General features: G+C 42.8%; 1 protein-coding gene across 1 annotated transcript in view; it reads right to left on the minus strand.

Moving 5' to 3' along the window:
- Nucleotides 1-52: 52 nt before the first annotated feature.
- The window catches only part of LOC126456457 (uncharacterized), a 36,593-nt gene continuing 12,178 nt past the window's right edge, over nt 53-24,467 (minus strand). The window contains exons 2-4 of the mRNA XM_050092207.1: nt 17,532-18,118; nt 5,422-5,661; nt 53-513 (exon numbers count right to left, since the gene is read on the minus strand). Coding sequence (XP_049948164.1) covers nt 381-513; nt 5,422-5,661; nt 17,532-18,118 — 960 coding nt within the window. The 3' untranslated portion in view covers nt 53-380. The remainder of the gene's footprint in view (nt 514-5,421; nt 5,662-17,531; nt 18,119-24,467) is intronic.

The raw sequence follows: 24,467 nt of genomic DNA on the forward strand, positions 1-24,467 counted from the left end.
TAGATTTAATATCAGATCCAACATATATTGTGTACAACTTTTGTAGGTTGTATTTATTTTCACAGGTGTTTTGTCACTGTATCTATTTCTGCATTACATTAGTTATTATGTTAGCAGATTACATAATAATACAACATTTTCTTAAAATTCTCATTTTAAGATAATTGAAGTTGCCACCAATCACATTTAAAAACAATATATCCACTGATATATTTTCTTTATTGCTTGTGAAATGCTAATTTATGCTTATATATAGTTCACAGTTACCAACATAGTAAATGTACTTGAGTCACAGCATAAAAATAATTTACATTATTTGGAACCTAGTGAATGCCCACTGAAGAATGGACAGGAGACACTCATAACACTCAAGAGTATGTTCAGGATTCCTTCTCAGCTAAGTCTTCAATGGTGATGGCATACTTGTTGTGGAAACCACCCACATTGCTCTCAACCTCAGCATGACCATTAGGGTTCACCTGTGGGCCATTGCCAATTGTCTCTGTCTCCTCACTGGAAAAACCCACATAAAGGTTACATCACTGTAGGCAATAAATTTTCAGCAAAGCACTACATGACAAATGTTTGACATTTAACTTCTTTTGTTAGTGAAGCATTTGTGCCATTGAACATTTTGTTAAGGAAAATTTCATCATCTCTATAAAGCCACATTTATGTGATCAATAATTGTATGTATGTGGCAGGACTTGGTCATTCGGTGATGAAAATCCCACCACTGCTAACATCCTTTGCAAAAATTAACCATTAACCAAACTTTCTTCGTAAACAATTTATCAGTCTGTGATGACAAAAGAAGAGTTATAAATGCATGTAAGGAGAATAAGATATGCCAGAGGAAGATTCAGGTTTGTACTTAGAAGAAATAAGAATCTTTTGCATGGTTCTTTCTGCTGCACAATATGTTTTTAAATCTGCAATATTAACTACCAGGTATTGTACTTGGTACCAAGTATGCATTATTTTGAATGATATCTAGAATCAGTTTCTGCACTACAAGAACAAAAATATAAAAATGTATATTGATGTGTTCCACCTATATTGTATGCAGGATCCCAGTAATTGTTATTTGTAACTGTGTGACCTGTGATATAATTCTCTTTAACTCACCATACTTTTCATGAATCTGAGGTCGATTGTGACCAATCAATTCATATGAAATATACTACTTCAGATAACAACTGCTTTGTTCATCATAAACTAAATTCTTTGTAGAAAAAGTTGGGTCTGATGTAGCATACCAGACACTCTTGGTCACTACATAAAATGGGTTGAAATTATTCATCCTTTAACCTTATTCATCTTTTTGCCCCATTTACTTTATCAGCTTTCCTTGTCTGATTAAAGTTTTTGTATTTGGATTCTCTTTTAGAAATTATCACTAATGATACAAGAGGACACCACTGATCTTAATGTTGAAAGTTTTTTTTAGAAAACCCTTTGAAGCAATACTTCACTTCTGACAAATAATTTCATGTAAAAGATGAAGCTTTAATTACTATCAGTTATTTTAAACATCAGTAAAGACATGTCAGTAACTTTCATTATACTTTGCTTAAGCAAAATCCAATTATAATTTCATTAATCCTCTGAGAAATTATTTGATGTACAGGGGATAGGCAAAATAATGTGAACATTGTAATTACTTGGGAATGGTTTATTAATAAGGGATTGGACCCCATTTGCCTGCAATGCAGGTGTGATACTGCTTGGAAAACTGGTATACAATGACTTAAAATTCTCCAGTGGAATGTTATGCCACCCTTCAATCAGAACCTCTTCTAACTCCTCACATGTTCATACCACTTGAATCTTTTAGTTTTCACACTATTGGTTTAATGATGATCTGATATATTCTTAGTTTTTCCTGCCTGGATAGTAACTTAGGTCTTGTGATGTTATGTGTGGTTCCTAGACATCTTCACCCAGCTCGATTTCTCGTTATGATCTCTTGTTCTATAAGGTTTTGTTGGTTGATATATATATATATATATATATATATATATATATATATATATATATATATATATATATATAATAGAGGGAAACATTCCACGTGGGAAAAATATATCGAAAAACAAAGATGATGAGACTTACCAAACAAAAGCGCTGGCAGGTCGATAGACACACAAACATACACACAAAATTCTAGCTTTCGCAACCAACGGTTGCTTCGTCAGGAAAGAGGGAAGGAGAGGGAAAGACGAAAGGATGTGGGTTTTAAGGGAGAGAGTAAGGAGTAATTCCAATCCCGGGAACGGAAAGACTTACCTTAGGGGGAAAAAAGGACGGGTATACACTCGCGCACACACACACATATCCATCCGCACATACACAGACCTCGTGCCAGCGTACGGGTCGCGAGCTGAATCCTTGGCCGCCACTGTTCTAGACGTAGACTTTGTCACGGCAGAGGATGTTGTAGCGGGCTGTATCAGACCAATTAGAAGATTAATAACTAAAAAAAATCTTACTCTTGTTTAATATATCTGGCTTAGTCAGCCATCATATTAGGCTCCAAGAAGCTGTTCCCAGAGTTGCAAGAAGATGACGAAATGTGGTGTGAGGTACCTGTGACAGATGTTAGATTCGGTACCATTCCCGTGAGAAAGACCGCCTGCATAATGCTACTGCTCTGTGATTGGCTGCTGTGTTCGAAACAAGGGCGCCAAAACGTTAAAGTATATTTATTATTATTAGTTAAACTACTCACTGGAATGACTTCACTTTTTAACATAAATATCTCTCAACAGTTGACTATCAATCAGTCATTTTAGAATTATTAAAAACAATTTAAATCAAAAACAAAAGACTGACGAAATAGCAGACGAAGCACTTTGGAAGCGTTCGGGTCACGCCTTTTCTGGTATGGCGCGCGAAGTGTTTCAGGCTGTTCGTCACTCTGGATTAGCCAGTCGAGAAGAACAGACATGTTGTCCATCGCAGAATGTGTTTGCCAGTATTCAGTATTAAAAGATTCACTCTGGTAGTCATGAGGCACAGACACGTGCCACAAATAGTGTAGAGATACATTTTCGTAAATATTGTGTTTGATCATGTACTTTGCTGTATCAGAAGGTGTTGTGTTAAGATCATGTAGTCTTCTCGTGTGGCTATATTAAAATGCTCGAGGGACATCCCAAAGAAGTGATACATTATTTCAGAACAGAACCTCGCTAAAAGTCAGTTTCAGCCTCAAGATACAGAACCTACTATCTGTGTGCTGTTTTCTGCGCTGGGGCATCAACTTGAAGACAGCAGGTTAGTGAACTATAACAGAACCTTCGTATTCCACACAGTGCAGTGGGAACGACTATAGTTCAATTCTTTTATCTTGGCGGCTCGCGCATGCCCGCCCATGCCCGCCCAGACGCGGGAGATTGCTGCGTTGCCAGTTGCAAATGACGCATGCGCCAAGAGAAGCAGCGCCATAGTATAGTACGCAAACTTACGTTTAGGGGGGAGCGCGCAGTTTATGAAGTAAAGCCACCACTGCCGCATTAACCCTTTCGCTGCTACAGAGACGTGCTCCCCGCATTCCGCGCTGTATGCGATTCTGTCATCACTGCACTGCTCGCCTGTGCAGACACATGGTGTTCCGACTGCTTTGACTCACTTACCAGTCGATTTCACAAAAACTATTTGGCCCAATAATTTGATTTTTACACATTTTCTTGACTGATACCTCCCCTCCCCTCCCCCCCCCCCCCCCCCTATAAATGACTTAATTTGGTTTCGATGTTCAACGCAGTTATTGTGCAGCATTATATGTAGTAAACCATTGCACGAAATTTTGAAGAGTTTGCAGAGGTAAAAGTCCATAGCGTATACTTTCCATATGGTCGATTTTAGTTGCCACAATATTGAGAGTGAAACGTGGACAAGATACCCAAATTTCATACAAAATTTAATGTATAACAATATCTCATTTAATTTAAGTACCAGATAGGTGTCGTATGTAATATTGAGAAATATTCCGTCTTTCGCGACTGTAATAAAAGTTTTATTTATACCAGACTCATTTCGCTTTTTTCTACAAAGTTGGCGAAGTACACAAAACTGAATTGTGGATGTAATAAAACACAGAAACTAAAATATATTGTTAGTGAGACGCAGTGCACAAACAATTTGTGTTTGTCAGAATGGACAGCAAATACTTGCCAAAACATAGATCAGTCGATGAAAACATTGAATATGATGATGTTGCCAAAGCAGTGAAGCAAAGAATTGTGTCAGACAATCAAGTAGCTCGGCAACGTACGAGCCGAAATTCTGCTCTAAATAATCCTCTTAATACTGTCGCAAAAGAATATATCTCACTATGAATAGTAAAATAGCGACTGCAGAAGAGAAGATATACAAACAAAACAGATAACATGAATATTGTATGTGTGCCTTTTCATTGTTTTTAATTGCTGTGAAAAGAAATATTGGAGGACAAAATTAGAAAAACCAGAAACTTATTATGATTGTAATGAAGAGAGAAAGCACTAGAAATTTCAAAAAATTACATTCAAACAAATAAAATTCATGAAGTAAGGCACTTCAATATTGTTTTTAAATAAAGAAAATATCAAGCACCGAACATGGTTTGAACTCAGAACCATTCACGTAGCAGCCAAACACCTAAAGCATTACGCTAATGTAGCTTCTCATTCAATAAATCTTCTGGAGGACTTTAAAACAACACACAAAATATCGACAAACACTGTTGGTATGACTATGAATTACTCACGTTTCGTTGAAGTACAATATGAAATAAACAATTACCGCTGTTCTTTATTGCGAAAAAGCGGTTCGTGAGAATGATACAAACAGCTTTCCTTGCTATCGCCTGAATTAGGAGGCTTATTGCTTGCTTGGTTTAATTAATTAATAGAATATGAAGCAGTTGGTATAAATAATGCTTTTTCCTAACTTTCTATAAAAGAAAATCTACTATCAAGACATTGCTTTTGTTCAATTACTTTATTTTTGACTGAACGTTTCTAAAACTGAAGACACTTGTCCGTGCTCTGCACTGCAGTCGAGCTCTGGCAATGTCGTTCTCTGTTCATTGGTTGACTGTGTTTTGTGACGTCAGATGCACAGAACGAACCTAAACTCGGCCGCCATAATAAATGACGCGTACTATAGGCGTCTCACGTGTACCGCATGCACAGAACAAATGTGCTCAGTGACGCGTCATCTGCTGTAATGCAGAGGAGTAAAGGAGGGTGATCGTTATTAACACCAACAATCAATTCATTCTTCCTTTCTTGCTGTACAGTTAGAAGATTAATAACTAAAAAAAATCTTACTCTGTCAACAGGTAGCCCCTAAGTCACGCACACTGAAGCAGTGGACAGGCGGTGGTTTGTATGGTACTTTCCGAGAGATGTCTTAGCTAGAGTGACTACTTACTGAGTGACGCGGTAACCCTTGTCGTCGGCCTCGTAGTGGACGATGCGGCGGAGGAAGCCGTCGCTGTAGGAGTACTGGCCGACCGTCTTGAGGCCCTCCCTTGTCTCCTGGCGCGACTGCGTGTTGTCGTTGATGGAGTCCTGCAGGCTCGAGCCGAACGAGTAGCGCGCAGACTCTGCCTGCCGGCGGCGCTCCTCTTCCAGCGTAGTGTCCGCCTTGGTGTCGCCGCTGCGAATCACCCTGCCAGACACACACACCAGCTACTTCAACAACTGCATCTATAATAACAGGTGACGGCAGAAATTTGTCCAATAAGCGGCAGGATTCTCAAATTGCGGTCTTATGTACACTACTGGCCATTAAAATTGCTACACCAAGAAAAATGCAGATGATAAACGGGTATTCATTGGACAAATATATTATACTAGAACTGACTTGTGATTACATTTTCACGCAATTGGGTGCATAGGTCCTGAGAAATCAGTACCCAGAACAACCACCTCTGGCCGTAATAACGGCCTTGATATGCCTGGGCATTTAGTAAAACAGAGCTTGGATGGCGTGTACAGGTACAGCTGCCCATGTAGCTTCGACACGATACCACAGTTCATCAAGAGTAGTGACTGGCGTATTGTGACGAGCCAGTTGCTCGGCCACCATTGGCCAGACGTTTTCAATTGGTGAGAGATCTGGAGAATGTTCTGGCCAGGGCAGCAGTCGAACATTTTCTGTATCCAGAAAGGCCCCTACAGGACCTGCAACATGCGGTCGTGCATTATCCTGCTGAAGTGTAGGGTTTCCCAAGGATCAGGTGAAGGGTAGAGCCATGGGTCGTAACACATCTGAAATGTAACGTCCACTGTTCAAAGTGCCGTCAATGCGAACAAGAGGTGACCGAGACGTGTAACCAATGACACCCCATACCATCACGCCGGGTGATGCGCCAATATGGCGATGACGAATGCACACTTCCAATGTGCGTTCACCGCGATGTCGCCAAACACGGATGCGACCATCATGGTGCTGTAAACAGAACCTGGATTCATCCTGAAAAAACGACGTTTTGCCATTAGTGCACCATCGCAGGCGCTCCTGTCAGTGATGCAGCGTCAAGGGTAACCGCAGCCATGGTCTCTGTGCTGATAGTCCATGCTGCCGCAAACGTCATCGAACTGTTCGTGCAGATAGTTGTCTTCCAAACGTCCCCACCTGCCGACTCAGGGATCGAGACATGGCTGCACGATCCGTTACAGCCATGCGGATAAGATGCCTGTCATCTCGACTGCTAGTGATACGAGGCCGTTGGGATCCAGCACGGCGTTCCGTATTACCCTCCTGAACCCACCGATTCCATATGCTGCTAACAGTCATTGGATCTCGACCAACGCAAGCAGCTATGTCGCGATACCATAAACCGCAATCGCGATAGGCTACAACCCGACCTTTATCAAAGTCGGAAACGTGATGGTACGCATTTCTCCTCCTTACACGAGGCATCACAAGAACGTTTCACCAGACAACGCCGGTCAACTGCTGTTTGTGTATGAGAAATCGGTTGGAAACTTTCCTCGTGTCAGCACGTTGTAGGTGTCGCCAGCGGCGCCAACCTTGTGTGAATGCTCTCAGAAGCTACTCATCTGCATATCACAGCATCTTCTTCCTGTCGGTTAAATTTCGCGTCTGTAGCACGTCATCTTCGTGGTGTAGGGATTTTAATGACCAGTAGTGTAACTGAACAGCTGAGTCCGATGCCCCAGGAACAAAATATGACATTAAGTGCCCATAAATAAATGCAAAGATCTCAAGACTGGGTGAACACAGAATGAACGTACTCTCAAAAACGTGTGTCTTCCTGCATAATTTGTTGTAGTGGCGTGTCGGGAAAAGGAAGGCATTCATATTGGAGCGTTACACTATAAAGAGTAACCATTAACGTCATAGACGCTATAGTTTTGAGTTTATGCGTTAGGAGCACTGCTATTACGTCAGGTGACGTGGCGGGCGACAAGCTTAATTAAGTAAGTGAATCAGGATGGAGCGGCGGGTCACCGAAGGTTGTCCATGCCAGCTTTATAGAGTCAAATTCCTACATACAAAATATCTTCAAACGTCTCATTATCTTACAAATGAGTTAATGTGTTAAATGTTTACCTTTAAGCATGTAAACAAGATAAGGAAAGGTTTGAAATTACGCTTAAAGGTTGTTGAAAGTCGCTACCTGCTCTCGTTACGAAACATTGGATGAATATCAACTGGGTTATTGCCCTCCATTTAAAGCAAAAGCTAGTTTTTCACGTATCACAATATTTATGACGTCATATCTCCTGAATTATGTATCGTACAGCGATATAATTTTACATGTACATTAAGTCATACATACAGATACCGTAGCGAAAAAGTGGTGCGAACAGAATTAGTAGTAAAGAAGTTATAAATTAATACGTCATAGTTGATTCTGGAGGTTGAACGCACGGATAGCGAAATTTTAGTAAGCAATAAGCTTTTTTTCCGTCATAGTTTTGTGGGGGATGTCAGCGGGAAAATGTTTTGTAACGGTTTGTAATTATGTTAAACTTTGCTGGAAGTCGCTAAGTGCTTTCATTCCCAAATACTGGATGAATTAAGTCTGTGTATTTGCTGACCGCCAGTTACGCTCCCTCAAGAGAAACATACGTTTCCAATTGCAATACTTGGCTTATTGTGTCAAAGTGCAGATTATGACACCATTTTAAACTCGGTTAATAACTACGCTTAATATTGAAAATCGAATTCGTGGTGCTACTACGCTGCAACTGGCACCGGGTTCCGGATTAGAGGTTCAGTAATCGTTCCGTACGCGACAGTGCACGGTAGCAATATGTACCAAACAGCGTGGCGCGGAAACGCGATTTTCAGTGGGGCAATACGTCGGGTTCTATTCATCACAAAGATAAGGAGTGAAGTACCTTGGATAGCCCTTGGCCTAGCGACCAATTATATACCTATCAGAAGAACAGGCATATTGTAGCTATCCTTCAGTACAGGGTCAAAATTTAAATATTGCACACCTCCTCCAGACCGGGAAAATTGAGCAAATCGATTCATTCTTTAGAATTAAGAGTGGTCTAGGGTCTTCCTTAGGTGGTTCATAAATGCACCTTCGTTTATGGGCGGTTCCTGAGAAAACCCAGAAAAACAATGATTTTTGGGCACGATTAGTACCAATTATGGGGATGGCTACTTCTACAATTTATATTCATCGCAGATGGTCGGAATTTTTACCATATGTTCTTAATATGATATCCTCTGGAAATTCGAAACTTTTTTCGATACCATTATCCCTCACCGAGATCCAGAGATTAAGATTTACCGTAATTATGGAGAAAATCACTAAAACCAGTTTTCAGGAGTTTTTGCAGCGAAGGCAACAATTATCTTTATAACTAACTGTTGTGTCTAGACAAGACAGCCTAGACACAATGAGAGGAAGCCGAAAGGCACGCGCTTAAACTCACGCAGGCTGGCGTGAGGTCTGAAACAGGATACGTAATGAATGCTCTAAAGAAAAGAACGTAGCTTCTGGAATACTTAACTTTAATCCATAATTGTAGAACATTGGTCTTGTTAATACAGTATTATCATCTCAATATAACTTGGTGATGGCGCCTTGCTAGGTCGTAGCAATTGACTTAGCTGAAGGCTATGTTAACTATCGTTTCGGCAAATGAGAGCGTATTTGTCAGTGTGGCGTCGCTATCAAAGTCGGCTGTACAACTGGGGCGAGTGCCAGGACGTCTCTCTAGACCTGCCGTGTGGTGGCGCTCGGTCTGCAATTACTGACAGTGGCGACACGCGGGTCCGGCGTATATTAATGGACCGCGGCCGATGTAAAGGCTACCACCTAGCAAGTGTGGTGTCTGGCGGTGACACCACACTAACCATAGCACATGACTCAAATTTTAGCTATACTTCATTTAGACACCATTCTCCCGTTTTCTAAAATCTGTATCTGTTGGCAAGATACACACAAAAACCATTGTTTTTGCATACCAAAAGTACTAATTGTGGGGATGGCCACTTCTGTAATTTCGTGACAAATCGTTGTCGGAATTTTTACCATATGTTTGTAAGACGATATTCTCGGGGAACCTTGAAACTTTTCTCGATATCATTATCCTTTAACCGAGATCCAGAGGTTCAAAATTATCGTGCTTACGCACGTACGTAATACCCACTCTGAGGCGTAAATGTAATATTAACTGAGGTGATGAACACAAGGCAAGGGTTCTTGGATCATCTCAAGGGTTCTGAGTTAATCAGATTATGTTTTTAGGCAGGATTTTTTCACCAATAAAATTAATAATTCGCTGTCTCTGTGTAATGGGAACTTCACACCTATACAAATATGCCCAAAGTGAGACTGCAATGACAAAAAATGGGCTAAAAGCGTCTTAACATGTCTGAAAAGAACTTAAAATGACCGTCAAAAATTATATAAAACTGAGCTGCATATTAACTAAATATTTCTAATAATATTTTTACTCCTTTAAGATGCAAACCATAAGCCGGGCGTTTTCAACGAATCACGATCGACAGGCGAAGTAACCAGAAAAGATGTAAGGCACACAAATTTGTGTTAACCTTATATTATGTGTACTTACATGTTTTTTACTTATGTCTAAGGATGTAAATGTGTTGAATATACTCGTAAATAAACTATAAAAACTTTACTGACGTATAGATTATTTTTATATAAGCAACACACCAGCGGAAAATGTTCCTGCCGGAGCACAAAAAAGGCTATTTTAAAAAATCTGACAGAAAAAAATATTTTAGCATGCGAATATATTCTTACATCTTCGTGCTGATAGAGAGTAGCAGAGAGACAGTGATATGGAAGAGAGAGGTGACAGTGCCAGTGGGAGAGAAAGAGAGAGGAGACGTTAATGGAGAGAAAGAGCAAGTGGCAGTGAAAGTGGAAGAGAGATGGATGAAGACAATAGCAGTGGGAGTCAAAGAGAGAGGAGACACTGATGGTCAGTAAGACGCAGTTGCAGTAAAAGAGAAAGAGAGATGGATGGAGACAGAAGCAGCGTGAGCAAAAGAGAGGACTGGCGGACTGCAGCACGAAAAAATTTGCCCACTTTCCCCAACTCCCTGTACCCGTGTATTAAAGTTTCCCAGTCTGGAGGTCAAAACCCCGAGGAAACCATCTCCGAGGACATGCATGGAGAGGAGATAATGGTGGTTGAAGAGAAAGACAACAGATTGCAAACGAGAAAAAAGGGAGAGTGGCAGTGGGAGAGAAAAAGAACGGGACGTAGACAGAGAGTCAGTGAAAGTGACAGAGAAGTTGACAGTGGTAAGCTAGTGTGAGAGAAAGGATGAAGGCAGTGACGGATGGAGAGACAAACAGGAGAGAAAGTGTCAATGGGAGAAAAATGAGACAGTGGGAGGGAGATGCTGAATATGAAGGCTTCACTACAAAATGAGACTGTATGAAAATGACTTAGAATGTTCTGAGTTAAAAGAGTGTGAATATGTTCGGATGCCAAAATTTTTGGTGAGTTAGATGAAATGAACACTGAGGCAACTGTTTCCCCACTTTTATGTCAGAGCTTTTCAAAGAGAAACATATTCGCCCTTTTTGTGGTCTGACGGGAACTGTTCTCAGCTGGAGTAGATTATGAAAATTTTTGTTAAGAAATTATTATTAATGTATCTTAATGTTTGTTTCCCTAAATTTCAGTTCATATCTAGTTTGTCCCGTGATGGTGCTGATTAGTTGATGGGTGCTTAGCAAGCCCCCTGAATACAGCAGCTGGTTTTCTATGGCGGGGGTTCTCTACTGGCAAACTTTGTGTTGGGTGCCATGTGTGTTTGGTGAACACAGCAACTTAGATCAGCTATGGATGACCACATAACAGTCTGGAACCAGTCCCACATCATCTACAAGCGCTGCAAGGCCTCCAATGTGCTCTTTCAAGGGCGTCACGACCACAGGCTCTTCATAAATTAGTTATACAAAAATAGCCTTTAATTGAGAAAACGGTAAATAACTTACACATGTGTTTCATACAGCATGGGATGTAGTATATGTTCAAGTCTTATTTCCGGTTAACACTGGTATTCTCCGAAGTTCCCGCAAGGCTGTATGCGCTAATGAGTTATTACAATAGTCATCAAGGAGTCGTGTAACGGCGCGGAGGGGGCGCAGTGTTGTTTACGGTTTCATGAATCCAAAACGGCTACTGCAGTTAAGAGACAATTCACGACTAAACATCGCAAGCCACCACCTCAAAGACAAACTGTTCTTAACTGGTACAACCGTTTCCACGAAACTGGCTGTGTATCACATAGGACGCCGGGTCAGGGTCGGCCAGCAGTCTGACTCAGCAACTGAACAAGTTCCACAGTCTTACATTCGTAGTCAAGGTAAATCAACAAGACGTGCCGGCTTAGAATAGAATATGCCCAGTATTACAGTGGGGAGGGTATTACGGAAATGCCTGTCATTCAACCCTACAAATTGTAACCATTGCAAGCTTTAAGTGAAAGTGCCAAAGAAAAACGATCTGAGTTTTGTGTAGAAATGTTTAACAAAATGCAGGCTGACGATAATTTGCTTAATAGAATTGTTTTCAGTGACGAAGGGACCTTCCATCCCTGCGGTAAAGTGAATCGCCATAGTGGTCGGATATGGGGCGAGCAGAAACCACGTCACGTAATCGATCACGTACAGGACTTGACTAAGTTAATCTTTTTTTTTCGATGTAAGCTGTAACAAGATTTACGGTCATTTCTTTTTTGACGTGTTAACTGTAACAGGCATATTGTACCGACACACGCTTGAGCGTTACCTAATGCCTCAGTTACGACAGGATACGGACACAGAATTTATTTTCCAGAAAGATGGCGCGCCACCACATTATCATCGTGAAGTTGTCTCGTATCTTCGAAGCAATGTGCCGACTTGGAATGGACGTGGTGGATCAATATCCTGGTCACACCGATCACCTGATTTAACACCAATGGACTCCTGTGTATGGGGTTACATTAAAGACAGAGTGTTCGTTCCTCCGCTTCCAGGAAACGTCGACGAGCTGCAACAACGGATGACACAAGCAGTTGCCACCATACGCCAAGACTTGCTTCATAGGATTTTGCAGAATAATTACAGACGCCGTGTTACAAAAGGTAGCCACGATGAACATTGGTACATACACTGAAGCGCCAAAAAAAACTGGTATAGGCAAGCGTATTCAAATACAGAGATACGTAAATAGGCAGAATACGGCACTGCGGTCGGCAACGTCTATAAAAGACAAGTGTCTGGCGCAGTTGTTAGATCGGTTACTACTGCTAAAATGGCAGGTTATCAAGATTTAAGTGAGTTTGAACGTGGTGGTATAGTCGACGCGCGACCGATGGGACACATCATCTCCGAGGTAGCGATGAAGTGTACGACCATTTCACGAGTGTACCGTGAATATCAGGAATCCGGTAAAACATCAAATCTCCGACATTGCTACGGCTGGAAAAAGATCCTGCAAGAACGGGACCAACGACGACTGAAGAGACTCGTTCATCGTGACAGAAGTGCAACCCTTCCGCAAATTGCTACCGATTTCAACGCTGGGCCATCAACAAGTGTGCGAATCATTCAACGAAACTTCATCGATATGGGTTTTCGGAGCCGAAGGCCCACTTGTGGATCCTTTACGCCTCGCCTGGGCCCATCAACACCGAATGGATTATTGATGACTGGAGACATGTTGCCTAGTCAGACGAGTCTCATTTCAAATTGTATCGAGCGGATGGACGTGTACGGGTATGGAGACAATCTCTTGAATCCATGGGCCCCACATATCAGCAGGGGACTGTTGAAGCTTGTGGAGGTTCTGTGAGACGTTTGCAGTTGGAGTGGTATGAGACCCCTGATACGTCTGGGTACGACTCTCACAGGTGACGTGCACGTAAGCACCCGGTATGATCACTTGCATCCATTAATGTCCATTGTACATTCCGACGGATTTGGGCAATTCCAGCAGGACAATGCGACATCGCACTCGTCCAGAATTGCTACAGGGTGGCTCCAGGAACACTCTTCTGAATTTAAACACTTTTGCTAGCCACCAATCTCCCCAGACACGAACATTATTCGCATGCCTTGCAACGAGCTGTTCAGAAGAGATCTCCGCCACTCCGTATTCTTACGGATTCATGGACAGCCCTGCAGGATTCATGGTGTCAGTTCCCTCCAGCACTACTTCAGACATTAGTCAAGCCCATGCCACGTCGTGTTCTGCGTGCTGGCGGGGACCCTACACGATATCAGGTAGGTGTACCAGTTTATTTAGCTGTTCAGTGTAAAACTTAAAGCTATACTGCATTCAGTGCTGTATCAAACATTTCCATAAGTTGACATCTTGGATGTTCGGGAATCCAGCCGGATATTCGCGTCGTTCTCGCACGATATTTCAACAGCGTGCCTGTCTTCTTCATGTGCTACCTGAGACTGGTCCTTGGGTCGATCGAGTCCAGTATTTGTGCCTGGAAGGAGCTGGGCGTTCCGTCTTCGGTCCGCGCCGAATCGAGTGTTCCCTGTGTGGTCCGCGCCCGCCAGACTCGGCTTCAATGGACCCCTCCAGTCGCGGATGTTCCGACTGCCGTCCGCGCCCGTTTTGGCCGTCCCCAACTGTTGTGGACGTCATCTGAGGTGTGTCAGACCCGATCTGAGATGTTGGGTACTGTGTCTCATGACTGTTACTATGATTTCCACTTCTGTTTCGTGCTGGACGCTCCATAATCGGTCCGCGCTGTGTCGTGTGTTCCGTCAGCGGTCCGCGCCCGCCAGACGCGCCTACGTTGGCCCTCTCTGGTCACCGGTGTTGCGACCGCGTCCGCGCCCGTCCTGGCCGTCTTCTGAAGTCGAGTTCATGATCTGGGGTGTGTCAAATCTGGTCTCTAATGTCCGACACCTTGTCTCCGACTCTGCGCGGACCGGAGACGGAACGCCCAGCTCCTTCCAGGCATAAATACTGGTCTCGATCGACCCAAGAACCAGTCTCTGGTAGCACCTAAAGAAGACAGCGAGGCACGCTGTTGAAATATCGTGCGAGAACGACGCGAACATCCGGCTGGATTCCCGAACATCCAAGATGTCAACAGATCGCCGGGAAAGCATGAAGAATTACATTTCCATAAGTTATTTACCTTTTTCAAAATTAAAGCTTAGGTTGGTTGGTTGGTTGGTTGGTTGGTTGGGCGGGGGAGGGGACCAAACAGCGAAGTCATCGGTCCCGTCGGATTAGGGAAGAATGGGGAAGGACGACGGCCGTGGCCTTTCAGAGGAACCATCCCGGCACTTTCCTGAAGCGCTTAAGGGAAATCACGGAAAACCTAAATCAGGACCGAGCGAGGTGACGCAGTGGTTAGCACACTGGACTCGCATTCGGGAGGACGACGGTTCAATCCCGCGTCTGGCCATCCTGATTTAGGTTTTCCATGATTTCCCTAAATAGCTCCAGGCAAATGCCGGGGTGGTTCCTTTGAAAGGGCACGGCCGACTTCCTTCGCCGTCCTTTCCTAATCCGATGACACCGATGACCTAGCTGTTTGGTCTCTTTCCCCAGACAACCCAATCCTAAATGAGGATGGCCGAACGCGGGTTTGAGTGTCGTCCTCGCGAATGCGAGTCCAGTGTGCTAATTACTGCGTCACCTCGCTAGAGAATTAAAGGTTACTTTTGTATACTTACTCACTTCATACCGGACTCGAGAGTCCATTACTGCAGCAACGTATTTTCGCCATCTGTCCCTGTCTTGGGCTATTTCCTTCCATTCACCTTCAATACCTAGGCTCCTCAAATCAGCGTTCACATTGTCCTCCCATCTACGCCTCGGTCTCCCCACAGGACGTTTTCCTTCTAGGTGCCCTACCAGTACTCTGCGCGCTGCCTTGCCCTCATCCATTCGAGCTACGTGACCCGCCCATCGCAGCCTACGTGATTTAATAATACTGATTACGTCAGGGCTTGAATAGATTTCGTGAACCTCTTTGTTATGCAGTTTTCGCCACTCTCCGCTAATGTCATCCCTTTTTGCTCCGAAAATTTTCCTCAAAATTTTATTTTCAAATACTCGAAACGGCTTTTCATTTTGCACAGTGAGAGACCAAGTCTCACACCCATACAGCGTAACTGGTAGAATAATAGTTTTGTATATTCTAATCTTTAAATTCCTACACAATATCCGTGATGAAAGTAATCTATTCTATGTACTGACTTGGCAGAAAGTCCTAAGAAATTTTGGTCTTATGTCAAAGCGGTAGGTGGATCAAAACAAAATGTCCAGACACTCTGTGACCAAAATGGTACTGAAACAGAGGATGACAGACTAAAGGCCGAAATACTAAATGTCTTTTTCCAAAGCTGTTTCACAGAGGAAGGCTGCACTGTAGTTCCTTCTCTAAACTGTCGCACAGATGTAAAAATGGTGGATATGGTAATAGACGACTGAGGGATAGAAAAATAATTAAAATCGCTCAAAAGAGGAAAGGCCGCTGGACCTGATGGGATACCAGTTCGATTTTACACAGAGTACGCGAAGGAACTTGCCCCCCTACTTGCAGCGGTGTACCGTAGGTCTCTAGAAGAGCGTAGCGTTCCAAAGGATTGGAAAAGGGCACAGGTCATCCCCGTTTTCAAGAAAGGACGTCGAACAGATGTGCAGAACTATAGACCTATATCTCTAACGTCGATCAGTTGTAGAATTTTGGAACACATCTTATGTTCGAGTATAATGACTTTTCTGGAGACTAGAAATCTACTCTGTAGGAATCAGCATGGGTTTCGAAAAAGACAGTCGTGTGAAACCCAGCTCGCGCTATTCGTCCACGAGACTCAGAGGGCCATAGACACGGGTTCACAGATAGATACCGTGTTTCTTGACTTCCGCAAGGCGTTCGATACAGTTCCCCACAGTCGTTTAATGAACAAAGTAAGAGCATATGGACTATCAGACCAATTGTGTGATTGGATTGAAGAGTTCCTAGATAACAGAACGCAGCATGTCATTCTCAATGGAGAGAAGTCTTCCGAAGTAAGAGTGATTTCAGGTGTGCCGCAGGGGAGTGTCATAGGACCGTTGCTATTCACAATATACATAAATGACCTTGTGGATGACATCGGAAGTTCACTGAGGCTTTTTGCAGATGATGCTGTGGTGTATCGAGAGGTTGTAACAATGGAAAACTGTACTGAAATGCAGGAGGATCTGCAGCGAATTGACGCATGGTGCAGGGAATGGCAATTGAATCTCAATGTAGACAAGTGTAATGTGCTGCGAATACATAGAAAGATAGATCCCTTATCATTTAGCTACAAAATAGCAGGTCAGCAACTGGAAGCAGTTAATTCCATAAATTATCTGGGAGTACGCATTAGGGCTGATTTAAAATGGAATGATCATATAAAGTTGATCGTAGGTAAAGCAGATGCCAGACTGAGATTCATTGGAAGAATCCTAAGGAAATGCAATCCGAAAACAAAGGAAGTAGGTTACAGTACGCTTGTTCGCCCACTGCTTGAATACTGCTCAGCAGTGTGGGATCCGTACCAGGTAGGGTTGATAGAAGAGATGGAGAAGATCCAACGGAGAGCAGCGCGCTTCGTTACAGGATAATTTAGTAATCGCGAAAGCGTTACGGAGATGATAGATAAACTTCAGTGGAAGACCCTGTAGGAGAGACGCTCAGTAGCTCGGTACGGGCTTTTGTTAAAGTTTCGAGAACATACCTTCACCGAAGAGTCAAGCAGTATATTGCTCCCTCCTACGTATATCTAGCGAAGAGACCATGAGGATAAAATCAGAGAGATTAGAGCCCACACAGAAGCATACCGACAATCCTTCTTTCCACGAACAATACAAGACTGGAATAGAAGGGAGAACCGATAGAGGTACTCCGCCACACACCGTCAGGTGGTTTGCGGAGTATGGATGTAGATGTAGATGTAGAGAGAAGTAGCAAAAGTTATACTTTTGTATAACTAATTAATAAATACGCTCTGTTTTGTGCGGAAACTTTGTTACAAAAGTCATGGCTCGGTAGCATATTCTGCGGATACTCACACGTCAGGCGTGATCTTCCTAATGGGCTGCTGAGGCAGCACGATGGGTGCTGGCAGCGGCTTGGGGGTCGATCGCTCTTGCGAGAAGCGGTGGGGCGGCGCCGCGGGCAGGACAATCTCTGCCGGCTGAGGGAGGAGGGCCGGCGGGGGTGGCGGAGGCGGCAGCGGCGCCGCCGTCGTCGCGGGGGTGGCGGGCTGCCTTCTGGACTGGTGCCCGAAGCGCTGCAGCACGGGCGCCGCCTCCTCCGTCTGCTCCGGCAGTCTGAGCCTCGGTGGCGGTGGGGGCGGCGACGGGGGCGTGCGCGGTGGCGCCGACGTCGAGGTGGGCGCCCGTTGGTGCACTGCGAAGCGGTGCGGAACATGCGCGGGCTCTGTCGGCTGGTCGGGCAGGGTTACCAGCGGAGGCGGTGGGGGCGGCGGCGGAAGCGGAGACGCGGCGCTGGGGGCGGCCGCGGGGCCCCTGGCGGTCTTGGAGACCAGCACGCGCGCCCTGCCCCTGGCCGGCGGCTCAGTGGAGGAGGCCGGGGCACGGCGCACCACGAACAGGGGGTCCTGTGCCGCGCTGGCGTGCAGGCACGCTAACGACACCTGTGCACACGACACCAACATTTCCGATTACTGTCAGTAGCTCACTTATTCGGACAGATTGGGGCCATATTCAGCCCAAATTATTGGAAGTCCGAGTATAGGCATGTTCCCAAAAATATTTATTTGTAGGTTATTAGGAATGTAAGATACAAGGGCGTGTTGTAAAGTAATGCCTCCAAACTTTTCTATGTGAAAAAGCTTAAAAGTTTTAAAAAAAATAAAACTAACGTTTGTAACATTCTGTATCTTCTTCATGTCTACATATTTGCAGTCCTCTTTCGCTAGAAGGCTCAGAATTGTAGCGTGTAATATGGCGGTGTGTAACGTAACTTTGTCGGTGCGTGAGAAACAGCGTGCTGTAGTGGAATTTCGAATTCAAAGAGATCGCCCACATGTGGCAATGTGAGGCTGCAGCCTAGCGCTGCGACGTCTGCAAGATTCCGGCGCCATGTGTTCACTGTAATCGATCATCATCCGTACAGTCCCCATTTGGCCCCATCCAATTTTCATCTGTCTCCAAAGCTTAAAGCACATATTTGAGGACTTCACTTTGATAGTGACGAAGCGGTGCAAGCGGCAGTGAATTTGTCAACGAACTATTCTCTCGTTGGGAGCAATGTGTTCGTCCCCAGGATAACCATGTTGAGAAGATGAAGACATGAAGAATACAGATGTAGAATGTTAATAACGTTTGTTTTATTCAAAAAGCCATAAGATTTATCACATAAAAAATTCGGGGCATTACTTTTCAGTAAGCCCTCGAGCAACGTGTGTAGATGTTAAGAGGAAACCTGTATAAAATATAAAATTATATGAAATACTGTACAATATAATTTAAAAATATGTCATGTAATGATACTACAGTAAAGAACAATGGGATTAAACAAATTAAAGTTAAAATAAGCTTTCGAAGGTTTCACTGAACAAGCTTAATGCACAGAGGGTTTCAAAGTATTGGCATCAAACGTCTGGGGGTGAAGACCTCTTCAGAGGGAACAACTTTTGTTACAAATTGTTCCCTGTCGCCCCCCGGCGACATTATGCGTCCTCTAGTATTGCTTGCGCCCCTCTGCGGCGTGCACACCTCTTGTGTGCCGCCTGTAATCCAGTCAGCTGCTCCTTATAAGAGGGGGGGGGGGCGGGGGGGGGGGATAGGGCAGAGGCGGTAGGCCCAGCAGAATTAAAGTTCCTGATTCGCTATGAAGTATCTTCTCAGGGATACTCATTCTTAAGGTCATCGTACTGAAAATCACTCAATCAATTTACTGGGGTAGGTAGTATGCAGCATACCTGGTTAGTAGACCTGCTAGCTCGGTGAAATCTCGTCGTCCCACGGCCGGTGAATATTAAAGGACGCCTAGCATCGCTGGGATGGTTTGTCGAACATTTTGTCTCGAACAAATGTTGTTCCTATGAAATGATCTATCACCACCAGGCGTCTGATGCAAGGACTTTGAAACACCCTGTATACGCCCTACTGCAAATATGCATTACTGTATTAATCCAAAAATCTGCTCTGTACTCAAAATTTATATGTTGCAATTACTGCTCAATGGTATGTACGTTAGAAGTTATTTGCTGCTGTTATATGGATCTACAATGATATCGCCCACAGGAGCCAAAGAGTTACGACAGCGTAACGTTGATATCGTGGCAATATTTTCATATTTGCGGCTGAGACTCTTTTTGTGCGCAGTTATTTTTTCTGTTACTGGTGCATCTCTTTTAGACTAAGGTAATAGCTTTGATAGTCCGAATTAATGTAAATGAAGTCGATAAGTGTGCCCAATGACAAATTTTCCGTTCTCCAAAACAGTCTAATTCTTTTCGACGTACAGCATCTCCACTTGAACTTCACCCCACACATTTTTCTGATAGAGCTATTTCGTCGATTACAAACACCAGTACAGTACTAGCCTTGAAATATGTTTGGCATAATTTATCTATAAATCTTTCCACTGCTACGTGAAGCTCCATCATTTTTACATGAACGACGACAAATCATTGGTATATGTGCCAGGTAAACACAGCATTACAAGTGGTTAACATATTTTTACTGTTAGATCGTTTTCTTTTAGCAGAAAGTATCAATTTTTACTTCAGGTTTTCTGTTTCCAAAAAAGTGGATATTAATGCCAAACTCTGTCAAACACTCTAGGTGGAAGTATCGTCGTGTATTTTACCGAGCATTCTCGTTTTATCTTTTATATGTAACAATCTATATTTACTTTTAACACTGTATTACTGTACTATACTTCAATCAGTCTCAGGACTGAAGACCACAACAAACAACAACTGTTCGGGGGTCAGTCTTGTACGCAAGGGCAACGTTTAGGAAATCTGTGTAAAATGACATTGCCTTATAATTTTCATGCAAGAAGTCTGACAACATTAGCTTTAAGTGGATCGGGTCCATCCTGCATGAACCACTGGTTTTGTAATTTAATCCCTTTTGCAAGAAGCTGAGGAACAAAATTGTTACGCAGCATGTTTACATAACGTTCACTGTTCACTGTGTGGTGTAATGCACCTTTTCATGAAATGCGTTTGGATTGTCGGAAGCGGAAAAGCGCACATTTTGTTTATTAAAAACTGCATGAAGGCGAAATGTGCCTCATTTGAAAACCAAACATTGTTCAAGAAAACGCCTTGATTCACAGCCCATTCAGCGAATGTGATTCTTCAGTGTTTCTTGTCCGTCTTTAATTTAGGCAACACTGTTACTTTGTATGGATATAAAAGCAAATCAGTTTTCAAAATTCACTGTACAGATCATCTTGAAATCCCAAGCTGTACTGCAGTTTTCCTTGTCGATTTGCCTGGCCTTGTCAGTAACGCTGCTGTGACAGCTTCGACAAACTGTGGGGAACGAACATTGGCACGGCCGTTTCCGCTTCCTCTCATGCACTGAACCATTACTGTTAAGTGTTTTGTAACTTCTACGTACTGTTTCAAATTATGCTGACCATCGAGTTCTAAAATGTGCACGAAACCGTCTCTGCGAAAGCACCAGTCAGTTTACCTTTGTCAGCCATCTTGGGTTGATGCATCAGCAGTGCACTTGGAAATAAAAGAAACTAATCTCCATGAGCTACTCTCACTTCTGCCAATGTAACACAATGTAACAAATGATAACCTAAACAATTAATGCCAAAATAAATGTTGGGTGATTTCGTGCGCCACCCTGTGAATGTGATTGGTTCCAAGTCGCAGGATTATTTTATGAACAGAAACCAGTAGGCAGTAGTAGTACACAGTGGGTGTTCTCCAGATACATAAACAATTTTTCGTATGGGCTCGACAGCATTGTAAGATTTGTCGCTGGCGGTGCTGTTTTCTACCGGGCGGGGGAGGGGTGGTATTATCGTTGGACGATCGTAAGGAACTGGAGAAGAACTTGAACAAAATTTCCACTTCGTGTAACGAAAGGAAGCTATCTTTAAATGTGGATAATAGCTGTAGCAAACAGATGGGATTAATGGTGAGCATCTTGAATACCTCACATCGTATAAGTATTTAAGGGTAACACAAGGAAGCGACATGAAACGAGGCGATCGCGAGAAACTAGTATTAGGGGAAGCGAACTGGTGGAAGGCTTTTGGGAAAGTGCATCGCACGTATAAAAAAAATCGCATACAAGATGGTAGTGCGTCCAGTTCTATTGTTGCAATGTCTGGAGTTCTTATCAGGTATGTGCAACAACAGACATCGAAAGATTTCAGAGACACGTTGTTAGGTTCGTAACAGATCGGTAGAAGTCATACAGCAGTGCTCGGGGAACTTAAATGGGAATTCTTGAAAGAAAGATAGCGTAGTTCTTGCCAAACCCCTTTGGTAAATTTATAGAATATGTATCCGAAGAAGAATATGCGGATATTATGATGCACTATTGTATATCTCTCGTAGTAACCATGACAGGAGAGATTAAGGTACGTACGTAATTTTCCCTTCAATGTGCGAACTGAATAGGTAGGGGAAAAAATCGATGATGTACCCTCCACCATGCGCTATACAATGGCTTCTGGAACACGGATGTAGACATAGATATAGTAAATACGTAAACTATTTACCAGACGGTCGCAGGAACACCATCATATTATTCACTGGCAGTGGTGTTGTTGACTGGATTGAAGGGAAATGCTGAACAATCCAGTGTTTATTTGGGGCACTGAATGGCGGCTCTCTTGAAAATTGGGCAAATTCTAGCGTTAGAAATGACACAAACTAGGGCGAGCATCTAAAATCACTAACAGGAAAAATAAGCGGAAGGCTTAGGGTTCTAAAAAAGGGGAGTGCATTTCTTAAGAGCGCTGTTCCAGCGTAAGTAGACACGACAGCGTACAGAACAAACGTTCCTAGGATTGTTACAGTTCGTTGCAGCAGCTATTGCAGTCTATTCATTTTAAAGAAAAGCTAACAACCCGACTGTATCAAAAATTGTGCGAACAAAACTAATTCAGTAATCGTGTTAACGTCTGAGCTATAGTATGTGCAATATGTACCAAAATAATAAATTTACTCTTTTACTGACATCAGTGTCGTCTGTGTCCCAGCCCTAGATTTTCTCACTTTTCCCTTGTAAGCGACCAGATGAAACTGGACTACAAAATCAAGAATATGGGAGCATCTCTATGTCCTTTGCGGATGATATTACGAATTATCTGGAAATTTAGCAAAAACTGTACGACAAACTTTTCAAACGTACAGCAGAGAGAGAAAAGGTTTCCTTACATTTTTCACATAAGTTGAGTTCATGACGAACGCAAAGCATTCCGAAAATTTTGAATGCAGATTATTGCAAAATTTAGAAATTTAAATATTTTGATAAAGTAATACAGGTGTAATGGCGTGACGAAGAGGTGACTGAACTCATTATCAGCAGGATAGAAAAGGCCTATCAATTGGGAAACACCTTTGTAACCTGAGGTTTGTATCTGCCAAGGCAGGACGTAGCTTTACGCCACTAATAAAACAGGAATATTCATAAGCAGCCGATTCCCTGGGTTTGATTTTCGTGCATGTGAGAAATCGAAATTATGGAAAGAAACAAAGAAAGAAATATAATGGGAAGAACACCAAGATCTTCAAAAGAGAGTGATACACACCATAAAGTGAATAATGAAGATCTGATTTAAAAAACGGAACCATTAAATACAACTACGAGGGAGTGAAGGCTGATCTTTTACCGATGTCTGTTCCGAATGAATGAAAGGAAACCTTGGAAGAGGATCTTTCAGTATATATACAGGAATGAAATCGTCGTGTTACAAGAAATTAGAAGTTATCTGGAAAATGTTATAATAAAGAGTATAAAGTACTAGACCGAGTGATATTCACAAAGTACATTCTGGAAGCCCTCCTGCAGAGGAAATCAACGTAGAAAACTAGTAGCTTGATCAAAAACATGGAATTGAAGGAATTATAGGATATCGGAATAATTTTTCCCAAATCAGGGAATATGTAGGTTAAATAATATCGAAGAAGAAAGCTAAGGCAAATAAGAAGTTTATTCTATCGACAGCAGAAGCGAAAGGAACTGAAGTTGGACTGATGGCATTGTAAAACAAAGTCGACAAATTGCGTGATGTGGGATATTCTTGCCGTAATGAACTTCTTTTACTGTTGCCGCGTTTCTGTTTGAAAACAGAAATGCATTATAAAGCCATAATACTACAATTTTAAAAAAAAATTTACAAATTAAATCCAAAATCTTAACCATCCAGACATCTAAACATAGTTGTAAAAGGGAGTGATGCCTCTTGTTACTTTATGAGGACACAAGAACGACCCAAATAGCAGACTTAAACGTTTTTGTAAGGTTTTTGGCAGACGTAACACGAGTCGTGGTGTGCTAGTGTTGCATAAGAGAGCTTATGTTGTGTAACGATGGAGCTGCTTGCCGCCTTTTGTTGGTGCCATAGGAAACACTTTCTCTGCCTGGGAGTCGTATCGACACATTCCAGTCTATTTGTGTCTTGAGGAACGGTTCTTACTTCTGTTATCTTGTGGCGCCTTCACAATACCCTTCCTGCTGTAACCTTGGCAGGGTTACAACATGGGAAACTGAACACACACCAGCATGACAGTTTACATTACCATGACCGTTTCTGGGAGGACCGTTTCAGTCTACGCCAACTGATACCGTTGAGATAATGAAGTACTTTATAACAAGTTTCAATCGATAGCTTAAGAAAAAAGTACTTCATTTCTTTTTATGCTATAGTTATTTCTGAAGACGTCTGTAGTTCCGCCTTGTATTTGTCAATCATCAACACTTTTATCGACGTGATGTATCAGTTTGATTTCTTTTCTTATACACTTTACGTATGCACTCTAATCGCCATTGCGC

The sequence above is a fragment of the Schistocerca serialis genome, chromosome 2 (genome assembly GCF_023864345.2).
Source record: "Schistocerca serialis cubense isolate TAMUIC-IGC-003099 chromosome 2, iqSchSeri2.2, whole genome shotgun sequence".
Classification (NCBI taxonomy): Eukaryota; Metazoa; Arthropoda; class Insecta; order Orthoptera; family Acrididae; genus Schistocerca; species Schistocerca serialis.